Below are 22090 nucleotides of genomic sequence, written 5' to 3'. Positions count from 1 at the left end.
GCCCTGTGTGTGCTGGAAGAAGGGACAGGAGGCCTTGAAGTTCCACTTTGAAATAACTTTTTGTATCACATTCATTATTGCTGTGTTCCACACTGTAAATCAAATCCCAGGAACCTAGACCTGGGTTCTATCAAGGATCAACTAGATCCAAGAGTGCAAAGTCAAGATGCAACATAGAAAGTTGTTGGCAGAGGAGGGCTGCTTTCTCTCAAGGGCTGGCAGAATACAGTCCTGTGCTTCACCAACCACCTCAGCCACTTGGAGTTCACAGCTGGTTTAATATCTGTATCTTCATGAAGGCTGACATTCAGCAGGTCATCCTCAAAACAAGCAAGGGAGAGAAGAAAAACTGCTTGGAATGAGACTGTTAACAGTATGGAATAGGAACAAGGTTTGAAGAGTCCGAACAGTTGCTATCAATCAGAGGCAGGACCCTCTTGTCAGAAATTTGGCATCTCAATAGGCAAACAGGAGGAAATCTCAGAGTTAATTCCCTGTGTGTGCAGCCATCCCCTCTTTTATACAATTAAGTTCTCCCTGCCTCAGGCAGTTTATTTGTCCTATTGATCAGTTGAGAAAGGAAACAAAAAAAAAAAAAAAAAGGAGAGAGAAATAGAAGAGATCATTAGCTGTACCTCCAAGTCAGTCAGAGTCAGCATTACCCAGATGCTTCTAAACTAGGAGAAACACGCAGTTTTCTTCAGTCTATGCTATGTTCTGGTTGTAAGAGCATGTGTTCTGGGATGCATATTCTTATTAAAATTAAGAGATAATAAGCTGTCCAACTTTGACTTACAGGAGTCTTCATCTCTGGGACCTGAAACAGGGTATCTGCCTCAGTGCCAATGGGAGTGGTTTTGTGGAACCTCTGTTTCAGGGACTGGCAGCAACTCCCAGCTGAAGTCCAGCTGACACAGAAAGGGGAAACATTAATTTGGTTTCCAAAGGGACCAGCTGTAATAAGTCTGACAGGGGTTGGTGGAGTGAGGACACCACATAAGAGGGTATCTTAAGGTGTGTTTAGGTTTTCTTTCATGGATTTAGCTGGAGACATTTAAGAAGTCACAGCTTCAGCTCCTCACAGCTGGAGGCCATGTCTCTGTGCAGGGCTGCATTCCTGATCCATGCGCATGCCGCACGCTGTTCCTCAGCAGAATGATGCAAGGCCAGCATGAGTCAGCAAAGCTGCTGCAGGGAACAGAACATTTTTTGTGGCCAATCTAGCACCTGGCCAGCTAGGTGGAAGTGCTCACCTTATCCATTATCTCAGTGGTGGTATAACTTCCAGTTGAGGGGCAGTAACTTCTGGAAATACATAAAACTGTTTCCAAAGTGAATTCTGCATCTTCAATTAGTGGTTCTAAAATGGCTGAGCTATCAAATTGCTCCTTAGCATAAAAGTGAGACAGTATGTGCAATTAGGGAGCAATGAGATGGTTGCTATGGTTGACATGATATAGAAATAGAGGTTGCCTGGGAGAGGAGCTGTAGATGGCATGAAAATATCACAGGGAGGAGGGAAGATGGGAAGAACAGGCAAGTGGTTAGCAGGAATATCTCTTGGGATGTGGCAGGTGCCCACAGCCTCCCACACCTTAAGGAATATTTCATCTCCTTCTCTTGCCCTGCTGCTGGTTCGCCTTTGTAGTAAATCCCCAGGAGGCAGTCAGTCATTTTGCAGAGCCTGCTCTTACCTTAAAGCATGATCAGTTCTCCTGGCATGCAGTAACAGTATGGTAAGGTGAGTTATGAAATATGTCCAGCATTATACATAAAAGCTCTGCTCTGGCTCCCCTGTTGCTCTTGCATATGCTGTGTGCTTCTCTGCTCAGTCCTCTGTGTGCTGCACTGCCAAGCTCCCTGTCAGGGCTGGGTGTAATCTGTCACCCTTTTCCCCAGGTACAGAGCCACACAGCAGGAGACTGTAAGTGCATGTGTGGTCGTATTCTGGAGAGGCTGCTCTTCTACCTTCTTCAATATAACTGGAATATGAGCAATAGTGGTCAATATACCATGTGTACCCCAAATTCCCCTCAGTCTGCAACTGGGCTATTAGCTAAAACCAAAGCCAGTATCTGGAGATTTGCCCTTGTTAACAGGCAGAAGTTGGTGGGGGTGGGCTTTCAGTCCATATAGAATGCTTTGCTTCATAAAGATGTTTGAATTATCTTCCCTCTCTTGGCACACTGCTTTGTGCTTTCCTGTGCTTTGTTTATTCAGTTCCTCCAGATAAGGCACATCTCCTGTTGCACATCCACAGGACTTTATTTCAGTAGTGCTGTGTTTTTAACTGTATGACTCTGTATCTCAATATGAAAAATCATCAAACACTATTTTGAAATTTTCATAAAAAATAAAAACTGAAAACTCATACATATAATAATATTTTCCTGCTCAAACACCATTGACTTCCCCTTTTTTTTCTAGGTGCAGTTTAAAATCCCTCATTTTATGCCTTGGTGCATCTGTGACCTCTTGGGTGATGGTTTCCACTGCTCCACAGGCAGCACACAGCTCTGCCCTGGCCTTCCCTGACAGGGGCTCAGCACTTTGCTGCAGTTTCTTGCCTCTTGATATTCAGATGATTTTCATATTTCCATTAAAATTATGTTTCCCCTTTACTGGAACACAATGAGTTTCTCTGAGAAAATCACTAAAGATCCCCTTAAAGGGGATAGATTTTTTGATTTAGCCATTGACAAATAAATATTTGTCTACTTCTGCAGAGTGCTGGAAGACCTAAAAATAGAAAATATATGAAATAAATCTTTACAGTAGACTTTTTCAGACCATGAGAGGCAGAACACTTGCTGCTGGACCACAAAGCACTGTCTGAAGCCAGTTCCTCATCATTCTCAGCTACTGAATCACACTAGCAAGCTAAAACTACAGCACTTTCCCAATAATCTTATGAAAATAAGTAGTTACTGCAGCTATCACATGTTGTGTGAGGAGGGAAGGAGGCTGTGGGACAGCCCTTTTCCTGTGATCTCCAGTGATCTGGCTAAGCCCTTTGCTCTGCTCATCTCTGGAAAAGCAACGAAGAGCTGGATGTGCCCAGAATTTCTGGGACTGCTGCATTTCCTTGGGCTCTGGAAGGCAGTGGTTAGGCACCAGTGTGCATGGCAGCCACCCACCTAGGACTCAGAATCTCTCTTAGCCTTTTCTGGGGGATTTATGCCTGTACTCCTCACCTGGTATCTCTCTACTTACCTTGCCTGAGAGTCTCCTCTCATCTGGCACAACGCTGCCATTAAATGGTAAGGAGGAACAGAGTGGGACTTGTCCTGTCATTGTGATAAACACATCCAGGTGCATCCCTGGGGTGCGAGAAATCATGTTTGAGTTCCTGAGCTGGAATCACCACATGAGGACCTGAGTGGTGAATCCAGTTGTTGGCTGTGTACTGGCTGCCAAAGCAATCTCTGTGTTTATTTGTTAACTCCTGAGCCTACCTGACTAGCTGGCAGAGCTTCCAGGTCTCCATCAGCCAGAGCTGGTCCCATCTGCCAGCTGTACGCTGTTCAGGTTGCCTGCTGGAGAAAGGAGCTGTGTGCTCTTCAGGTGCTGGGAGTGTGACATTGCTTCCAACAAGGGCACATTCACTTCTTTCCCTCATTGCTGGACAACATGGGGCAGCCCTGGTCTGGCAGAGTAGTGGGTCCATAGTGTGGTTGGACACAGGACTGTGTATCTGCACAGACAGGATGAGGCAGGACCCTGCTCAGAGTTCAGTGCAGAACCTTTTCTCCTTTTCCTCTGGTCTTTACAATCTCCTCCCAAGGAGCTGTGGCTTGCTGTACTTGGTACAGTCCTGGAGTGTTTGTGAATGACTGTGTTGTTTCATTCTCTGAATGGACACCATTTGGGCCTGGATCCTTTTTCTCCCGTTGGCACTGAAGAAGCTGCAGTTGGAGACTTCACAGCCTCAGAATGAGAGAGTCAGTCACTATCTCAGTGTTGTTATGTAATTTCAGAGTGAAGGAAATGGCAGTCTTTCAGATTGCACTAGCTCATGTTAGTTATGTGAATATATGCACTCTAAGAACCCTATGCATGGTTTGACTGTCTTCAGAGGTGGACTTTGTTCAATAAATATCAGGAAGACCATGTGACCCAGGCCCAGCTCTTTGCTGAAGTCTAGCAAAAGGTACTGAGCCATAGTGATATCTAAGATCTTCTTGTTAGTCTTTTTAACAGTGTCCCCTTGAAGAGAGATGTTCATAATGTCAGGTAAGACAGCCAGAAGTGAGGAAGAGTGGGTTTTTAATCAGCATGGCTTGTGTGCCTTGATAACATTTTCAGACTCTGAAACTTCTGTATTTTAAATCAATGTACTATTGGTGTTCACTTTACAGGTAGAACTTGGCCTGCTAAGCCTAAATAATTTTAGGGACCAAGGAGGGGAAGGGTGTGGGAAGGCCTAAGGGAGGGTAATGAGGGATAAAGAATGCACTCTGGGTGGGAAAGGGCTGATTTCTATGTGGTCAGACAAGCAGTCTCCGTCCTCTGGATGGCAAAGTCATGGGAGCTCTGCAGCCCAGATTTGTACCTGCCATCAGACAGGTACACAGACTGGTGAGTGAGATCCCTGCCCTGAGTTTTCTCTTTTACTGGCTAAACAGTCCCACCTGACTTCTCCTCTCATCAAGATGTGCCAGTCCTTTAGTCATCTTTTGGCCCTTATGTTCGTTCTGATTTGTTGTACCAGTCAGAGCATCATGACTGATTTCAGCAGTCACTTGAAAGATGACCCAGTGCTCTGGCCTAAGGCATCATTTCACAAAGGTGAGAAACTGGGTCCTGCTGCCCTGACACTTGGTCTCTGATTTCAGCATGTCAAGCTGTAACTGTGGTTCTTCCAGTCCTGATTAACAGAATAAGACCACTGAGATTTGATGGTCTGAAAGGTTAAAGAAAATAACAAGCAGCATCTTGTGTAGCTATCCTTGACAGCTCTGCAGACTAGCCCAGAATTTATTCTGCAGCTACAGGAGCTTTAGGTGCTTCCATTTAAAGTAGCAGAACACAGGGATCTGTGCTGTCAGCATGACCTCCTTTTCTGCCTCTACAGCCATCTGTCTGTTTGTAGGATCATCTCTCTCTCTCAGGCATCCTGTTTGTCACAGTTACCCCAGTGCACTGTCCTTTCTTTCAGCCTAGCCTGACCTCCACAGAAGAGCCCTCTCTACCTGATTGCTGAGCACTGAGCCCACAGCATCTGCTCCTCCGTTCTCTCTCCCTCTGTCTCTTTGCAGGTGCAGCCCTGAATGATTAGTTCATACCCACTCCAGAATCGGTGTGGCTTTGCTCTTCACTTGCTATCCTCTACCATAACCAAAGTAATTCTACACTCAAGGGGCCACACAATCACAGAATATGCTAATTGGAAGGGACCTGTAGGGATCACCAAGTCCAACTCCCTGCTCCTCACAGGTCTAGCTAAAATTAAACCATATGACTAAAAGTACCGTCCAAATAATCCTTGAACTCTGACGGGCTTGGTGCTGTAGCCAATTCCCCAGGGAGCCTGTTCCCAAGGCTGCCCACCCTCTTGGTGAAGAACCCTTTCTAATGTCCAATCTGAATTCTCCTGATGCAGTTTCATTCTATTTCCTCATATCCTAGTGCTGGTCACCAGAGAAAGGAGATCAGCAACTTCTCCTCTGCTGCCCTTCTTGAAAATGCCGTGAACAGCAATGAGGGTGCCCTCAGCCCTTCTAGTATGTGAGCTATACATACTCTTAAAAAAAAAATCTGACTTTTCCTCCCATCCCACTAGTTCAGGAGTGCAGCTGCACATCCTGAAATGCCACCTCAGTATTAGTAATGGAAATCTATCTTCTAGCCCAGAGTACCTGTTGCTCACCACCTCTGGGATGTTTTGTGTGGTGCCTCCATGGTCAGGAGGAGGCACCCATGGGTGGCTGCCCTGTAGGAAGGAGCTGTATGTGTCTTCTGCGGGCCTTTGGGGTGAGGGTGCTGATACTTCTATACAATGGTAAGTAATGTGATCTGTGTGCAGAAGATGAATGCCATGTCTCTTTTCTGAAACCTTACTGTGGTTGTGAATGAGGTGTGTTTGTGTATTAAATCCTTCCATATGTTTAAATGTTTCCTTATGTTATGCAGCAAGCACTTTGTGTGGGTAAAAGGCAAGTAATGCCATGAGTCAAAACTACTTAAAAGACAGAAAACAAGTTAGCAAACAAATATATGGTTTGTGCAGCATCCAGAGGTAAAGTACAAGGGCTTCACGATTTTCTACTAAATACGAAGTTGATCAGTACAGTAACGATGAAGAAACATGGAGGTGGCTAAATTTATAGATGACTCAGTTACTGAGATCTAGAAAAGTCTGTGAGGAACTTCAGCAACGAAATTGCACGGTCATGATGTCCATTAAATTCATTGTCACAAAAAGCAAAACCAAGCACACTAGAGAAATTACATCTTCTAGACTCCCTGTAAGACCTTAATAGTTGGCAGGGTGAAATTTGGATGTCACTGTGTACCCTAACTGAAAATCTTTATTTGGTGCAAAGCTAATCTTAGGTTATATTATGATGCATAAAAAGATAGGGTGGAGAATAATACAGAAAAGACAATAATCTTTTGTACTTCCTTGAATCTTCTGAACTCCTCCTTGTATACTTCTTGCTCATCCCAGTGGCCATAGGGATAGATGACAGCAGTTCCAAGGGACTAAAGAAACTCTCCTCTGAAGGAACAAGTGGTAAAGACATGGGGCTTTCTGCCTTGGTGGGGACATGATGGATGGGAATGTTCCCTGGAAGTGCACATGCACAGGGATGATTGCAGAAATCAGAATGTTCCTGAACACACAGAGTGAGGATTCATACAAAATGAGAACTGCAATGCTGCTGAAGAGAGGAGATTTATTTAATGTAGCAGCTTCTGAGAATAGTTGGAGAGGGCTGCACAGAGACAGGGATCTGTGTTCAGAATGCACCTGGAGATGAGCTGTGTCCAGGTATTTGTTCCAGGTAAGTTGAAGACTGCAGTTTTCGGGAGCCTGAGAAGGATATTCCTTATACTGGTCAGTGGAACTGAGGGATTTTCTCATTTGCAATACTATTTCCAGGCATGCATTTCACTGTGATAGAGCTCTAGTAAGGAGAAATACCTGGCAGTGACCTGAACAGCATGCTTCCAGTCACCGTGTCTGCAATGTCAGTCACCCTGCTACGTGCTTCTGGTGCACATGGTTTTTGTTAGTGAGAGGAGTGATGTGCCAGGCTGTGTGTTTAAATCTTCTGTCTGTGCAGCTGCTACTGCAGTCTATACAGAGAAAGTGGCCAGCAAAGGACTTCTTAGCCTCATGAGCACTTGGATTCACAGAGGCTTTGGGCAGGTGTGTTCCCTTAGCTGGGCACGGGGTTGCTACTGCACTGGGCTGGGAAGGCCACTGCCCCAACTTGGGGTGAATAGAGGCTGGGGCATGGGCCATGTTAGGGCACCGTGTTGCTGCCTCACTCACAGTTCGCAGTTCAGCCTGGAGTTCATGTGCTATTCTGCTTTGTCTCTGAATTTCATTAAGGAACTGCTTGGGGTGTTGGTGTGCATGGGTGTGTGCAGTGAGTCCATGTTTCTGGAAATGGCCTAGCTGTACAGCTCTGCTCCTGTATCCTCCTGAGAATCAACTGCTGCAACTGAAGAGAGGAATCTGCCCCACAGCATGTCAGGAGCAAAGCTATGGAGGGCTGCAGTGCTTCACATAGTCACAGAATTGGCAAACTGTAGGCTGCAAGGGACCTCTTGAGATTGTCTAGTCTAATCACACTTGTTCAAGAAGGGTAAGCAAAAGCAGGTTTCCCAGGCCCGTATCCAGTTGTGTTTTTGAATATCTCTAAGGATGGATGCTCCACAACCTCTTTGTACAACCTATTCCAGTATTTGACCACCCTCACACTAAAAACAGTGTTTTCTTGTGTTCAGATGAAATTGCCTGCATCTTAATTTGTGCCTCCCATCCTGTCACTGAGCACCTACTGACAGTGTCTGTCTGACTTCCTCTTCTTCATTCCCTCCCATCAGGTATTTATTTATACATATTGAAAATATCCTTCCCCCCAACTCAGCCTCACCTTGTATGGAAACAATTTAGTCCCTTAATCATCCTCACAGCCCTTCACAAGACTCAGTCCTTCCCCATTCATCCCTCCCATCTGCCAGCAGCTGCTGGCCCTGCAGCTTGAGCCTTCTCTTTCTTCCCCATGTGCAGGGGACATTCCCTGCGGGGTGAGGGGCTGCCAGCAGAATGCTGACAGCCAGGCTTTGTTCACAGCCTCAGCGGGGACAGCTCAGCTGCCTGGGCTCGGACTGCGGATGGCAGAGAGAAGCAGTGTTTTCATGCCTGTTGGTGCTGCAGACCGGCCCCTTCCCTCTGCAGCTGGCACTGTCACCAGTGCTGCCCGGCTGGCAACCCGCAGGCTGGCATTGCCCCTGCAGCGCCTGGGCACTTGGTGCCTGGAGAGGTGCCCACAGACCGCACTGTGCCCCGGAGCCCTCCCTGTCGCGTGGCATAAGGACGAGGCTGCTGGTGGTTGGTGCTGTGCACCAGGCAGTGTTCCCCAAGTGACATGGGGAACCACTGCTAAAATGATGTCTGGGGTGTGCAGGCACCAAGGTGGCAGAGGCTGAAGCCTGGGGAATGGTGTGGGTGTCACTTTGTCCCAGTAGCAACGTTGAAAAACAGGAACAGATCACTTCTGTTCTGAATGCCCCAAGCAACAAGACTGGAGGTCCTGGTGTGGGGGAGCTGTGTGAATGCTGCACAATGGATCAGTGAGGAACAGGGTGCTCCTTGTGAGCACTTCTGGGACCTCAGCAATACCAAGGCATCAGCAGTGCCTTCACAATTACCATTGCCTCGAGGATGAGTGGGGTTTTGTTTCTTCTGGCTGCACAGAATGCCCCAGAACACCTCCTGGGCCCTCCTCACCTGTGCCTCCTCCCACCCTCCCATGCTGCTCCCCATGGCTCACTTGCAGCATCCCTTCTGTGCACATGGACTTGCTTCCCAGGGTCTCCAGCCAGATACCTATTCCACATCAAGGGGCAGAAATGCCACTGAACTCCGTGCATTTTGCACAGTGATGGTTTGGTTTTAGTCTGGAGGGACTCTTTTTTAGCCAAACTGAAAGAAGACAAGTTCAGGAAGCAGCTAGAGATGCCAAGTACAAATAGTTCTGCTGAGAGTTTAGAGCCACTCTCACTTTGGGCTGAAAGCTACCTTCTGGGCCTAGCTGTCTGGTTAATTGCTAACAGCTGAGTAAAACATTCCAGTAAAGTGGGTTTGATTTAAAGCCTTCCTTCCTTCCTTCCTTCCTTCCTTCCTTCCTTCCTTCCTTCCTTCCTTCCTTCCTTCCTTCCTTCCTTCCTTCCTTCCTTCCTTCCTTCCTTCCTTCCTTCCTTCCTTCCTTCCTTCCTCCCTTCCTCCCTTCCTCCCTTCCTCCCTTCCTCCCTCCCTCCCTCCCTCCCTCCCTCCCTCCCTCCCTCCCTCCCTCCCTCCCTCCCTCCCTCCCTCCCTCCCTCCCTCCCTCCCTCCCTTCCTTCCTTCCTTCCTTCCTTCCTTCCTTCCTTCCTTCCTTCCTTCCTTCCTTCCTTCCTTCCTTCCTTCCTTCCTTCCTTCCTTCCTTCCTTCCTTCCTTCCTTCCTTCCTTCCTTCCTTCCTTCCTTCCTATAGAGCTATTTTAGAAGGACTGAAATCTGCCTAGAAAGAGCCAGTGGGAGGTTGTGGAGGGTGGAAAGAGCAACATTGTCAGAGAGCAACAGTTGTCTGAAAGATGAGAAATTAAAATAGGTGTTCATTTTCAGTGAAGATCTATGGACCTCCAATCTATATGAGGGATTAAAACCTATGATAGTCTTAAACCCTATAAATTATACATTCCAACAATTAAGTTCTAAGTGCCTGGCTTGTTGAGTGGATGTAATGTCCAGAGGTAGGTATTTTCAAAGACTGTAATCAAAAAAGGTTCTGTGCTGTCTGCAGTGACCAGGGAAGTGCTGCAGGAAGGTGCCATATGTTGTCCTGCATCCCAGAGCTGTCTGATGTGGGCATACAGCAGTGGCTCTGGTCCTGGCTGTCAGCATGGCAGACACTCACTACCCTTCTTTCTAATAAATTAATAGGGCCCAGGAATTATGGTAGCATTTTGCCAAATACCTGTACAATGCCCATGCCAAGGTGAGCACACAAACTGCTTTTTCCACTCCCAGGATCTTGCTTGCTCTTTGGTTTCTCCTTTTTTTCCCTAAATATATAGAGAGACCAGAGTCCTGTCTTGGTTCCTATTTGTGCCTCTGACAGCAGAATGAGAATTCTTGTTGTCTAGGTATTTCCCATAGCAGCGTCTTAGGAGTGCACATTTGGATTAAAGAAAAATGCTTTGTTAAAGAAAATACTGCTATGAATGAGTGGAGACTTGTTACCAGTGCTGCACCACTCCACTGAAAGCTGAGTTGGCACCCACTGACTGGCTCACAGAGCCTGAGGTGCCTGGGGTGTGGACAATGCCAGAGACACTTCTCTATGGTAGCTGCGATGAGGCAAGGCACTTCTGTCTGGAAGGGGATAATTTGTCTGCACCAGTGTTTACAAACACAGCCATCTGGCACAGCTCAAAGCGCCTGGCTCTGTGGACTTCAGAATATGTTGGAGATGAGCATGCTGATCCAGAAGAAGGATTTCCTTCCTTGTTGTTGAAAAGAATTTGCTTTGTTCTGTGAGACTTGGGTCTTGAATGCAAATTGAAGCCTTGCAATCAAACCCATGCTGAAGTGGAATTCTTGAGGCTAAAACATCAGTAGCTGGATGCTGTCTCATCAGCTGCTCTCATCCTGTCTAATCCCTTTTCTTTCCCCAGGCCAAAGAACTCTCCATCACCAGAGTGACACCTTGGATACGGTGATCCTGGTGAATCCTAATGTGGACAGCATTGTGTCTGAGGTAAGGACCAGATGTGCCATCAAGTTCTCTCCACATCAGTTCTCCTGCCCTTGCTTGACATGGAGGTCATGATCATCACAATTTGCACCTTCTGGAGAGTGCAAACCTGGTGCCAGTCTGCTGCAAGGTGTGGTGAAAAGGCCAGGTGTTCTGGTCTTGCCAGGAACCAGGATATACACAGTAACTCTGATGTGCCATGGAGCTGTGTCGGGCAGACCGTAGCAGTGTCTTCCCTCTTCAATAAGCAACTTTCTTGTATGTAGAAAACCTAGGCTGGCTATTTGTGAATAACATGTGAGTTATCACCTGTCCATGGGATTGGGATCCTGGGTGCTGGTGTGGAGTACAGGTAACTTCTAACTGCAGCCCTCTGTCTCATGGGAACAGGTCCGCTCACTTGTGTGTGATTCATCAGCTCACAAACTACTGATCCTCTGTGGTCAGAGCTCAGATCAGGAGGGAGACTTGATCCTGCAGACCGGGACCTTCACTTACCAGAAGTTTGCTGAGATACTTTCAGACCCGGAGGTGAGTGTGAGCTCTAATCCAGTACATCCCCTCCTGTTCAGAGTGCACGGTAGAGCAGTGCAGCCTGTGCCCTCCTTCAGGTGGCAGATTTGCAGACAGATGGGTTTGAAATCCAGCAAAAATCTGCATACTATAAATAATTCATGTTAATGTCTTGGGAATCTTGCTTTAACTCTCTGTCTTAAGTTTTCCAAGGCCGAGGCATGGGTGATTCCTTTAAGTGTTCAGCTTGAAATAACCTTCCAGAATGGCTCTGCAGGGGGAAAACACTTAAAATTTCTTAAAGCAGGTCTTAACATAACTGTGGGCAGCTTTCAAAAACAGCTAAGAGAGGCCATCATCACCCTAGAAAATGTGAGTATTTCTCTTCATGTCACAGTCAGTCCACCAAGCAAGTTCACAAGGTTCAGAATGTTCATTAGATGATGAGGGATTGAATAAATGCTGATTAAGTAACTACATGATGATGACATAACTACAAATGTTGCTATTTAATTGCAGAATTGTTGCATCATTCAGTTTGGAAGGGCACATGAGAAGTCTGTAATCCAACGTCATGCACAGAGCAGTGTAAGCACTGAGTTTAGGCAAGTTTTTTCAGGGATTTGTCCAGTGAGGCCTGGAAAACCTTATAGGGTATCTCTGAACCTCTGCTCCAATGCTGATCATCTCAGGTAGATATATGATAGCTTTTCTGACAGACTTTACATTGCTGGCACTTGCTGCCAGTACAGATATGCTACTCTGGTTTTTGAGAAGCTCTATTTCCACTGATTGTGTTGTTTAGAATGTCTCCATCTGATTGAATATATAGTTGCTGCAGGAATAGCTGGATGATACTTCAACAATTGATATTATTATTGCTGTAATTACATCAGCAAATAAGCTTGCCTTCATTTATTTAAAGCTGATTGTTCTGATTTATCTCTGGTATCCATTTAAATGGACAGAAACTAGTCAGTTAAGGGCTGTCTAAGCAAAAGAATACAGTGTAAAGACTGTATGCAAATCTCATTTTGGATATTTAGGAAGTTGAGGTGTAATACTTCTTTGGTTGATATATGTTCAGCATAGCTGTAAGGCACCTTGGAAATTATATCGACCTTATTCTACTTACTAATCACATAGCATGTCCCCAACCCTGTATGTGTAGCAAAGATGGAGTCATGACTTTCAAAATAGGTCCCAGGAAAGAAAATTATTCTAAATAAAAAAGAAAATCCAATGTCACTAGAACTGCACAAAGTACTCTGTGGTGGTTGACTAGCCAGCGAGCGAGGCTAAGTTCAGACAATGATGCTTAGCATTGAAAAGGTTTTCTCAGGGTTAGAAATCACAAATCACAAAAAAAACCCCCAACCTGCTACTTTTGAGCCCAAGCCAGGGACTGATATCCCAGATTTAACAAGAAGAAGTAAGGAAAGAAAACACAGTGGTTCCTGTTTCTATTTTCTTTCCTGAGATCTTGTCACAATACACGCCCAGCAGTCAGAAGCCATAGCAACCCCTCAACATTAAGAATTTCAGAACAGAGCATGGCTCTATGCATTGATTTTCCATGGGATTTCAAACTATTTCATCTACCCCCCGTGTTTCCTGTTGGTAAAGTACTCATGTTGTCTTCAGTATGTCTGCATTAACTAGCTTGCTTTTTTTTTTTCCCCAAGTGCTGTATAGGTCTCAGAGCTGTATTTGACCTTTATTTGTCTGTGCTTATCTCATTAGGTCACCCAGATTCTCAGCAACACTGATTCAGATACCAAGGCCTCTCTTACCGTGTCGTGCCTGGGAGAAGGAGCCTGGAGCAACCTTGGGCATCCTAGATTTCAGGACATTATTAATCTGAAACTGAATCCTGATCCAGTTCTGCCAGAAATGGATGGGGTGTCTGAATTTGCAGAATATGTCTCTGAGACAGTTGACGTGCCGTCTCCATTTGATCTCCTGGAGCCACCCACCTCAGGTGGTTTTCTGAAGCTTTCTAAGCCCTGCTGCTACATATTCCCTGGGGGACGAGGTGATTCTGCTCTCTTTGCTGTCAATGGGTTTAACATCCTTGTGGATGGTGGCTCTGAGAGGAAATCCTGCTTCTGGAAGCTGGTAAGGCACCTGGATAGGATTGACTCAATCCTGCTCACCCACATTGGTGCAGACAACCTGCCTGGCATCAATGGGCTGCTGCAGAGGAAAGTTGCTGAGCAAGAGGAGGAACAATCCCAGGGCTCTACCAACTACAGTGACTGGATGAAGAACCTAATTTCTCCTGAGCTAGGGGTGGTTTTTTTTAATGTTCCTGAGAAGCTGAAGATGCCTGAAGCCTCCATGAAAGTAAAGAGGAGCATCGAAGAAGCGTGTATGACGCTGCAGTATCTCAACAGACTGGGCATTAAATCAGAGCCTCTCTACAGGGTGGTGAGCAGCACCATCGAGCCCATCACGCTCTTCCACAAAATGGGAGTGGGTAAGCTGGACATGTATATACTGAACCCTGTCAAAGACAGTAAAGAAATGCAGTTTCTAATGCAGAAGTGGGCTGGTAATAGTAAAGCAAAGACTGGCATCATTCTTGCAAGTGGGAAAGAAGGTGAAATTTCTGTTCCCTATCTCACATCCATCACAGCCCTAGTGGTATGGCTTCCAGCCAGCCCAACAGAGAAAATTGTAAGGGTTTTGTTTCCTGGAAATGCTCCTCAAAATAAGATACTGGAAGGTCTTGAGAAACTCAAGCACCTGGATTTTCTGAGGTATCCAGTGGCTACTCAGAAAGATATCACTTCTGGAATACCTCCACCTGTGCTGAAGCAGACCAAAATTAAACAAAGAACTGACAGTAAAGAGAGTCTTAAATCTTCCCCCAAGCCATCTGTGACAAAGCAAAAGAAAGAAGAAGCAGTTGAGGAGGGGATTAAGGAAGTAAAACCAGAAGTTGTAAAGGATGCTAAAATTGAGAAAAAGGTTAAAGAACACACAGAGAAAGTTCCTGAAAAACCTGTCAAACCTGAAAAGATAAAGACAGAAACAAGTGATGCTCTCAAAGCTGAGAAAAGAAAATTGGCAAAAGACAAGGTTGGAAAAAAGCATCTCAAAGAGAAAGTATCCAAATTAGAGGAGAAGAAAGACAAAGAAAAGAAGGAAATTAAGAAAGAGAAAAAGGACTTAAAAAAAGATGATGGAAAGAAAGACGAGAAAAAAGATTCAAAGAAAGATGATAAAAAGAAAGAAAACAAACCAGAGCTCAAAAAAATTTCTAAACCAGACTTGAAACCATTTACCCCAGAAGTAAGAAAAACATTGTACAAGGCAAAACTTCCAGGCAGACTCAAAACTGAGAAGATCAAATTAAAACCTGAAAAAGAACCTGAAAAGGTACCTGCTGACCTGAAGACATTACCAATGGAGAAGGCACCTGTAGAAGTGGATCCAGGAGAGACATCCATAGTGGAACAGAGGTTAGTCCTGTCTTCACCAGAAGATCTTACAAAGGACTTTGAGGAACTGAAGCATGAGGAGAAAGGGGCCTTGCAGTTGACTCAAGAACTGTCTGATACAGAGGCTAGTGATAAGATTATGAGAGCACCTGAAGCAGAGATAAAAGACTCTGTTGATATGACTGGTCAGAGTTGCCTTGAAGTGGATCTGATTTTAAAAAGAAAGACTCCTGAGCAGAGAGTAACTACTACTGATATGGAAAAAGAACCATCAGCAGAGGAAATGGCAGTCCATCAGCTGGAGCTGAGGGAAGGTCATGCTGAAAAAATAGAGGATGAAAGAAAAACAATCGATGAAAACCGTGACATAAGATACTGGGAGGGAGAAGCTGAGCAGGGCAAGGACATTCAGGTATTTCCTGACAAAGAACACCTGCCATCACATACAGACCTCTTGGCAAAGGGTGCTCAGCCACCAGCATTCAGAGAGGAAGAAAAGGAGGAAGAGGAGAAAATCTCCTTGGACAGAAAACAGAGAGAAGCAGAAACTTGTGGAAAGTATATTGAGGGGACTGAGGCACAGGAAGAGGAGGAGAAGGAAAAGAGAGAAGATGTGATAGAAAAGGCAGAACTGGAAGAAAAGGAAGAACAGCACATGAAAGCAGAGGAGAAAGTGGAGAAGAATAGAGACTTCTATGGGCTGAATCAGGATGATAGGGAGGACAAACTGTTTACCATTACAGAGAAGGAAAGAGAATTTAGTTTCATGGATGAGAAAACCAAGTTACCTGGAAAGGACATAACAAAGGAAGAGTCATATCTGAGCAGCCTGCCAGTCCCACCAGGAGCAACAGCAGAACATGTTTCCTATATCCAAGATGAAACTATCCCTGGCTATTCAGAAACGGAGCAGACCATTTCTGATGAAGAAATACATGATGAACAGGAAGAAAGGATCCCACACTTGAAGTATGATGTCAGTGCCTATAACATTTCTGTTCCTGACCATCCTGGCTCTTTTGAAGCAGTACATGGAATACAGGCCGTGCCTCCTGCTGACCTTTCAGCCAAGGGCTATGCTGGCCAGGAGTCTGAAATCCTGGCGTATCCTACAAACATTGTGGCAGCACCTCTAGCTGAGGAGGAACACATATCTTCTGCTACCTCCATTACTGAATGTGACAAGCTTTCATCTTTTGCAACATCAGTAGCAGAGGATCAATCTGTTGCATCCATAACAGCACCACAAACAGAAGAGACTGGAAAAAGCTCTTTACTTCTGGACACAGGAAACAGTATGCCCTCCTCTCGGACTGAAGCGACCCAAGGTCTTGACTACGTTCCCTCTGCTGGCACAATTTCTCCCACGTCATCCTTGGAGGAAGACAAATGCTTTAAATCTCCACCCCCTGAAGATTTCCATGCATTAACAGAAGGAGAGAGGAAACTGGAAACTCAAAAAAAGGATCCTCATGAGGAGGCTGAAGATGAAGAAGATGAAGAAGATGGGACTCCAAATATTGAGATGCCTGAGAAACTCAGAGGGCATTACCCCCATGCCCCCATGTTTGCTCCTCAAGTATGCCCTGATAATGTGATAATCAGTGTTCCCACACAAGTGGTGCCTTTATCTGCTGAAGAAGCACCATATTCCCAGGCTGACTCTGCAGAGGCTGAAGAACGATGCATGAGTCCTGACGACAGCACAGTCAAAATGGCCTCTCCCACTCCATCTGGCCCCACCAGTGCAGGGCACACACCCTTCCACCAGTCTCCAGTGGAGGAAAAGCTGGAAACGGTAGATTCAGATCTGTTTGAAAAACAAACAGATGCTGCTGCCAAGAAACTGGAAGGCCAAACTTCTGTTGTGGTGAAGGGAGCCAAGGGTGAACCTCTCAGAGAAGACGAGGCATCTGTGGCTAAATCCAGACATGAAGGAGAAGTGCCTGGACCTGTGCAGCATGAACTGGTTTTGAGCAGTGATGTTCCAGTGTCTCCTGAGGAGGAGGTACAGGAAGAACCAGTGAGGAGGGAGGAGCTGCCCTGGCTCTCTTACCACAAGCAAGACACAGTCGTGATCGGGGAGGACGAGGAGCATCCCGAGATGCCCCGTGCCAGCACAAAACCAGAAAAAGAGCAAGGAACTAAAACCATGACAGAAAGTTTAATAGGATTTTCAAAACACTTGTCCTTTGAGCCATTTGCAACCACAGGAACTTCTCTAGGAAATGTGGATGTTCCACAGTTCACAAGCCAAAGCAAATCTAAAAATGACAAATCTTTGCAATTTTCACCAGATGGCATCAAATCACCTTCTTTTACAGAAGAAAGTATTGGTAAAGAAAAATCCTCAGATATTTCTAAAGGAGTTACTGCTGAAGAAGGAAAACTGCTGTATTTCACAGGAGACACCTCAGAAGAAGAGAAATCGTCTCATGTTTCCGTTGAAGACATTTCCCCAGAAGAGATCAAATCCATTTCTCTCACTGAGAGTTCCAGCAGGAAAATCTCTTCAGATGTTTTTATTAAAGGAATTTCCCCAGAAGACATCAAAGCTCTTAGTTTCACAGAAGAGATATCTGCAAAAGAAAAAACTATGTCCAAATACACTGACAAATTCCCTTCAGAAGCTGTGAAATCCATAGGTTTCACAGACCAGAGCCCACCTACATATGAAAAATCACTGGAAATTTCTGCCAAAGAACTGAAAGAAGCATCAAAATCTTTTCCTTGCCCAGAAAGTAGTTCAGTTAAAGACATGTCACCCAGAGATTCTTCAGCTGAAGAAATGTCTCCAGATGACAGCAGTTTATTTTCTGCATCAGAAAAGGGCCTGTTGAGGGGAAGAACTGTAGGCTTGGACTCTCAAGAAGTATCCCCAGATGCAAAGGGCTTACATTTTACAGAGTCTAGCCCAAGTGAAGATAAAATATCTTCACACATTTCTACTGAAGGTATAAAATCTTGTGGGTTCAAGGAAACTCAAGAAAAAAAATCTCCAGAAATGGAAAAGTTTTGCATGAAAGATTTAAGTTCTGAGAAGAAAGTGTGGTTTCCAGAAGAGGTAGAAGAGGTCTCTGTTCAGGGAAGGAGGCAGATATATGACAAAGAGAGGGAGAATACATTCTTGGATGAGGTACCAGAATTTGAAACAAAATCCCTTCCTAAAATGGGAAAGGAGGAGAACCTGTCTCCTGCAGTGCCTGGAAGCCATACCTGGAGAGAAGCAGAAAAGGAAGCATGGGGTTCTGCATTTGGTTATCTTCAGGAAGGGAGAGACAGTGGGAGAGGAGGGCAATTACCCAATGAGGAGGAAGAGGAGCTTCACCATGCTGAAGACAAACCCATGCTACTGCAAGCAGAAACTGAATGTTTAAAGATGGAGTCATTTGATTACAAAGAAGACACACAGAAGAGTGCCAAACCTACGTCAGAAACAAAGAAAATGGATGTGGTTCCTGCTGACATCACTGTCCCAGAAAGAACACAAAGGGAAGATTCTCCTCTATCTCCTCAGTATGTCTCTGGTGAGGAAAATCAGGACAAAGCTTTAACTGGAAACAAAAAAGGGCAAGAATTGTTGTTGACCTCTAAACAAGATTGCTCCTGCTTAGATGATGAGAAAGCTGTCCTAGATATCTATGCAAAGTCACTAGACCAAGTTCTGACGACATCTCCCCTGCCTGCAGCAGGAAAGGAGATTGAGGCACCACCAGGAGCAGAGAGGCCTTGCAAGTTAGATCAGTGCAAGCCACCTTTGTGGGAGGATGTCCCATCAAAGACAGCTGAGAAGAAATCGGACGTCAGTGATTTGTATCAGGAGATAGATTGCAAATACAAGTCAGATAGCAGGCAAGAGGATGACTGCAAATCCACTGAGGGTCTGTATGATTCAATGGGAATAAAAGAGCAGACAGCAGCAGCATCTACTCTGTTGCAATCTACAAGACCAGCAGAATATATTGCAGAGTCCACAGAAGAGAGTGCTGAGGTGTCAGGTGCACACTCCCCTCCAGGACAAGGCCCATGTCAAAAAAGCAGTGATGCTGTGGACTGTGCTGGAGCTGTGGGTGCTACCATCCAAGAGGTGTATCCTCCAGAGACCTATTCCAGGAGCTCCCCTAAGCCTTATTCCTATGAGGAAGGGGTCTGCACACAGAGAGATGATGACATTTCCACAAGACAAGAGCCAGAAGAAAGAGAACCAACTCCGTACCCTGATGAAAGAAGTTTCAAGTATGCTGACATCTATGAGAAGATAATTGTGTCTGGAGTGGGACCCTCCCCCTTCACAGCCATGGGTGCACACAGCCCAGGTCACACTGACAAGGTGCCAGTGACAGCACTGAACTCTCAAAAAGGTCAAAATTTTCATGTGTCTGCAAAGGAAGAAGAGTCCTGCCTTTATACCTCTGCTGAGAAGGAGTTGTCATCTCCAGCATCCCCTAAAGATAAAGCAGATTCAGTCTTTGACTATAGAGACATCCATGAAAGATATTTGCCCTCGTCTGAAACAGGGAAGCCTAGGACATCAGAAGGACAGGAAAAACTGAATGTGTCTTCTGCTTTGCCAGGAGAACTGGACTCTGCACTGCACCCGTCATCTGCGAGTGCAGCATTTGCCTCTCCCACAGTCACAACTGACACCTTTTATCAAGGGAAATCATCCACCTATATGGATGCTGGTTGTCCAGATGAGAACATAATTTTGTCTAGCCAGGAGCAGGTATCTTTGTCCCTGAAATCTGAAATCCCAAATTCCAAAGATACATACTATGAGAAAGCAGGTCGAGGGGAAGAAAGTGCAAGTGACTCAGAGCTAGAAAAAGGTGCTAAGGAGAAGTCTGAAAAGGAGTCTAAACTGCACAGCCCTGCTGAAGCTGCAGGCACCATCTATGCACACATCTCAGCCATCAGCAAGTTCCCTGTCTCAGACCCCTTCCTGCAGAGCAAGTGTCAGGAGTCCCTTTCACCCAGCTCTACTGCCTCTTCTCCCTCTGGTCCAGGCTGGCAAGAGGAATATGGAAGTAGGACAACTGCATCAGCTGCTGTTGTGGAGACATATGTTGCTGGTTACAGTGACGTGCCAGACATGGACAGAGATGAGCGAGCTTCAGAAATGTGCCATGTAAGACAAGATTCTTCACAAAAGAGAGAGGTTGATGAAAAATCCACAAAGGAATCCCATTTTTGGGTAGCAGATTATCCAAGTGCAGCAGTGTCCTCCGAGTGCCAAGAGCAAGCCCTATACCTGAAATCTGCTTCCAGCAAACAAACAGAGGTGTATGAACAGGGCCCAAGGGTAGAGAGCAGAGGGATGGATAGCTCTTCTGAGTTTGAAAGCCCCCTGCTAGGAAAGAGTGAAACAGCCAGCATATTCAGACATAAGCAAACCTCAGCAAGACATTTAGGGGATATTTCTCTTTCTTTAGAGTCTCCTTGTGCTTTGCTCTCAGACCAGGGAAACAAAGATGAGTACTTGGAGGTTTCTGAGAAAATCAGCAGCCTTGACTCATCTTTTCCTAAATTCTCACCGCTGAGTCCATATGAAGAAGACAAGGTGTTCTCCAAAGGTATGGAGAAAGAGTCTGTGTCCCAGCAACAGCTGAAAGATGACTCTTCCAGCCTGTCAGAGGAACCTTCCTCTGAAGCCACCACTCCTGTGATACTGACTACAGCAGAAAGTTTCTATTCCCATATGCTTTCCACGCACACAGGTGCAGGAGTGGAAGCAGGTACCAGGAGTGCTTGGGATGTGTCTCCACAGGTTCCAGATAATGCTGTGAAAATACATACAGCTGAAACCAAAGACTTCATCTTTGCTGAAGAACGTGGTTCTCCATTTCCCTGTGGCACGGGTGACCACACCTTGCCACGCAGAAAAGAGTGCCAGAGCTCAGAGCCCACACCATTCCCTGCAGAGCAAGAGCAGCAGCCCTGTGGTAGCAGCCCAGAGCAGAAGGCACCATTTGCAGAACAGCTGTTGCCACTGACATCTCTCCCTGATGTGTTGACATCATTTTCTCATCGTCAGCATGAAGATGAAACCACAGCCAATGGTCCAACAGAGGTGAGCACCAGTCTGCAAGCTTTCCAAAGCACATACCATGCAGCAGAGGCAAAAGATGAAAAAACATGTCCTGATTCTGACAGCAGTTTTTCTCCATGCGCAGGCAAAGAGGAAACAGAGAGGCAAAGCCGCCCTTCCTCTCTGATGTCCCCTGAAAGCAGTTTCCAGCCCTTTTTCCCAGATGTGCAGAGGGGTGAAAAAACAGAGGACTGTGGAGATGCTTCCCATGACATGGAGACCCATTTAGGAGGCAGTTCTGATTGTGGACAGAAATTTTCCTCATGTGAATATAAGCAGAGAAAGGGAGAACTCTCTCCCTCATTCATCAACCCGAGCCCCCATGAGCTCTCTGAAGACAGTGACCTGTCACAGGAGGAAGGTCACCCTTCAGTGCAGGGGAGACCACCCCACACTGGGAGCAGTCCCATGCAAAGTGCCACAGTGGACGAAACCCCTCCAACATCAGTGAGTGATTCTGGAACCTCCCAGTCAGACTCAGATGTCCCACCTGAGACTGAAGAATGTCCATCCATCACAGCAGATGCCAACATGGACTCAGATGAAGATGCTGATTTCCTCCCAGTGGACAAAGCTGTGGGGAATGCTCATCATACCAGTTCTAGGTCCAGCCATGATCCTCAGCCTGTTCCAATGGTAGATCCCCATCCCCACCCTCCTCACCCTGATGTCTGCATGGTAGACCCTGATATGTTGGTAAATGAGCAAAGCATGAACAGAACTGATAAAATTTCCAAGAAAGACATAAAAGAAAAGAACAAAGGTGTGAGGAAGCCTTTGAGCAAACCCAAATCTTCCTCACCTGCCCGGAAATTAGATGCAAAAGGGAAACGATCACCCACTCCTGTGAAACAGTCATCAGACAAATCTCCAAAATCTGTCACTGCCAAAAAAGAAAGAGATGGAGGAGAAAAGCCCAAACCACGCAGTGTGCTGATGCCAGAGGATGAGTTATCCCGGAGTAGTCACAGCAACCCTGGCAAGAGCCTTGTTAATGGCATCAAAACAAATCCCGGTAAGAAATCCTTCCTGAAACATGCATTGTCTCTATAGGTCCACCACAGAGAAAAG

The 22090-nt window shown here is 45.8% G+C and overlaps 1 protein-coding gene across 1 annotated transcript in view; it reads left to right on the top strand.

Moving 5' to 3' along the window:
• Nucleotides 1-22090, top strand: part of MAP1A (microtubule associated protein 1A) — a 32590-nt gene that overhangs the window by 5169 nt on the left and 5331 nt on the right. The window contains exons 2-4 of the mRNA XM_069025693.1: nt 10893-10975; nt 11363-11503; nt 13229-22034. Of these exons, the coding sequence (XP_068881794.1) occupies nt 13379-22034 (8656 nt within the window). The 5' untranslated portion in view covers nt 10893-10975; nt 11363-11503; nt 13229-13378. The remainder of the gene's footprint in view (nt 1-10892; nt 10976-11362; nt 11504-13228; nt 22035-22090) is intronic.

The sequence above is a fragment of the Aphelocoma coerulescens genome, chromosome 10 (assembly GCF_041296385.1).
Source record: "Aphelocoma coerulescens isolate FSJ_1873_10779 chromosome 10, UR_Acoe_1.0, whole genome shotgun sequence".
In the NCBI taxonomy this organism is placed as follows: Eukaryota; Metazoa; Chordata; class Aves; order Passeriformes; family Corvidae; genus Aphelocoma; species Aphelocoma coerulescens.
The sequence above is the reverse complement of the archived record's forward strand: the minus strand, read 5'-3'. Positions and strand labels throughout refer to the sequence as shown.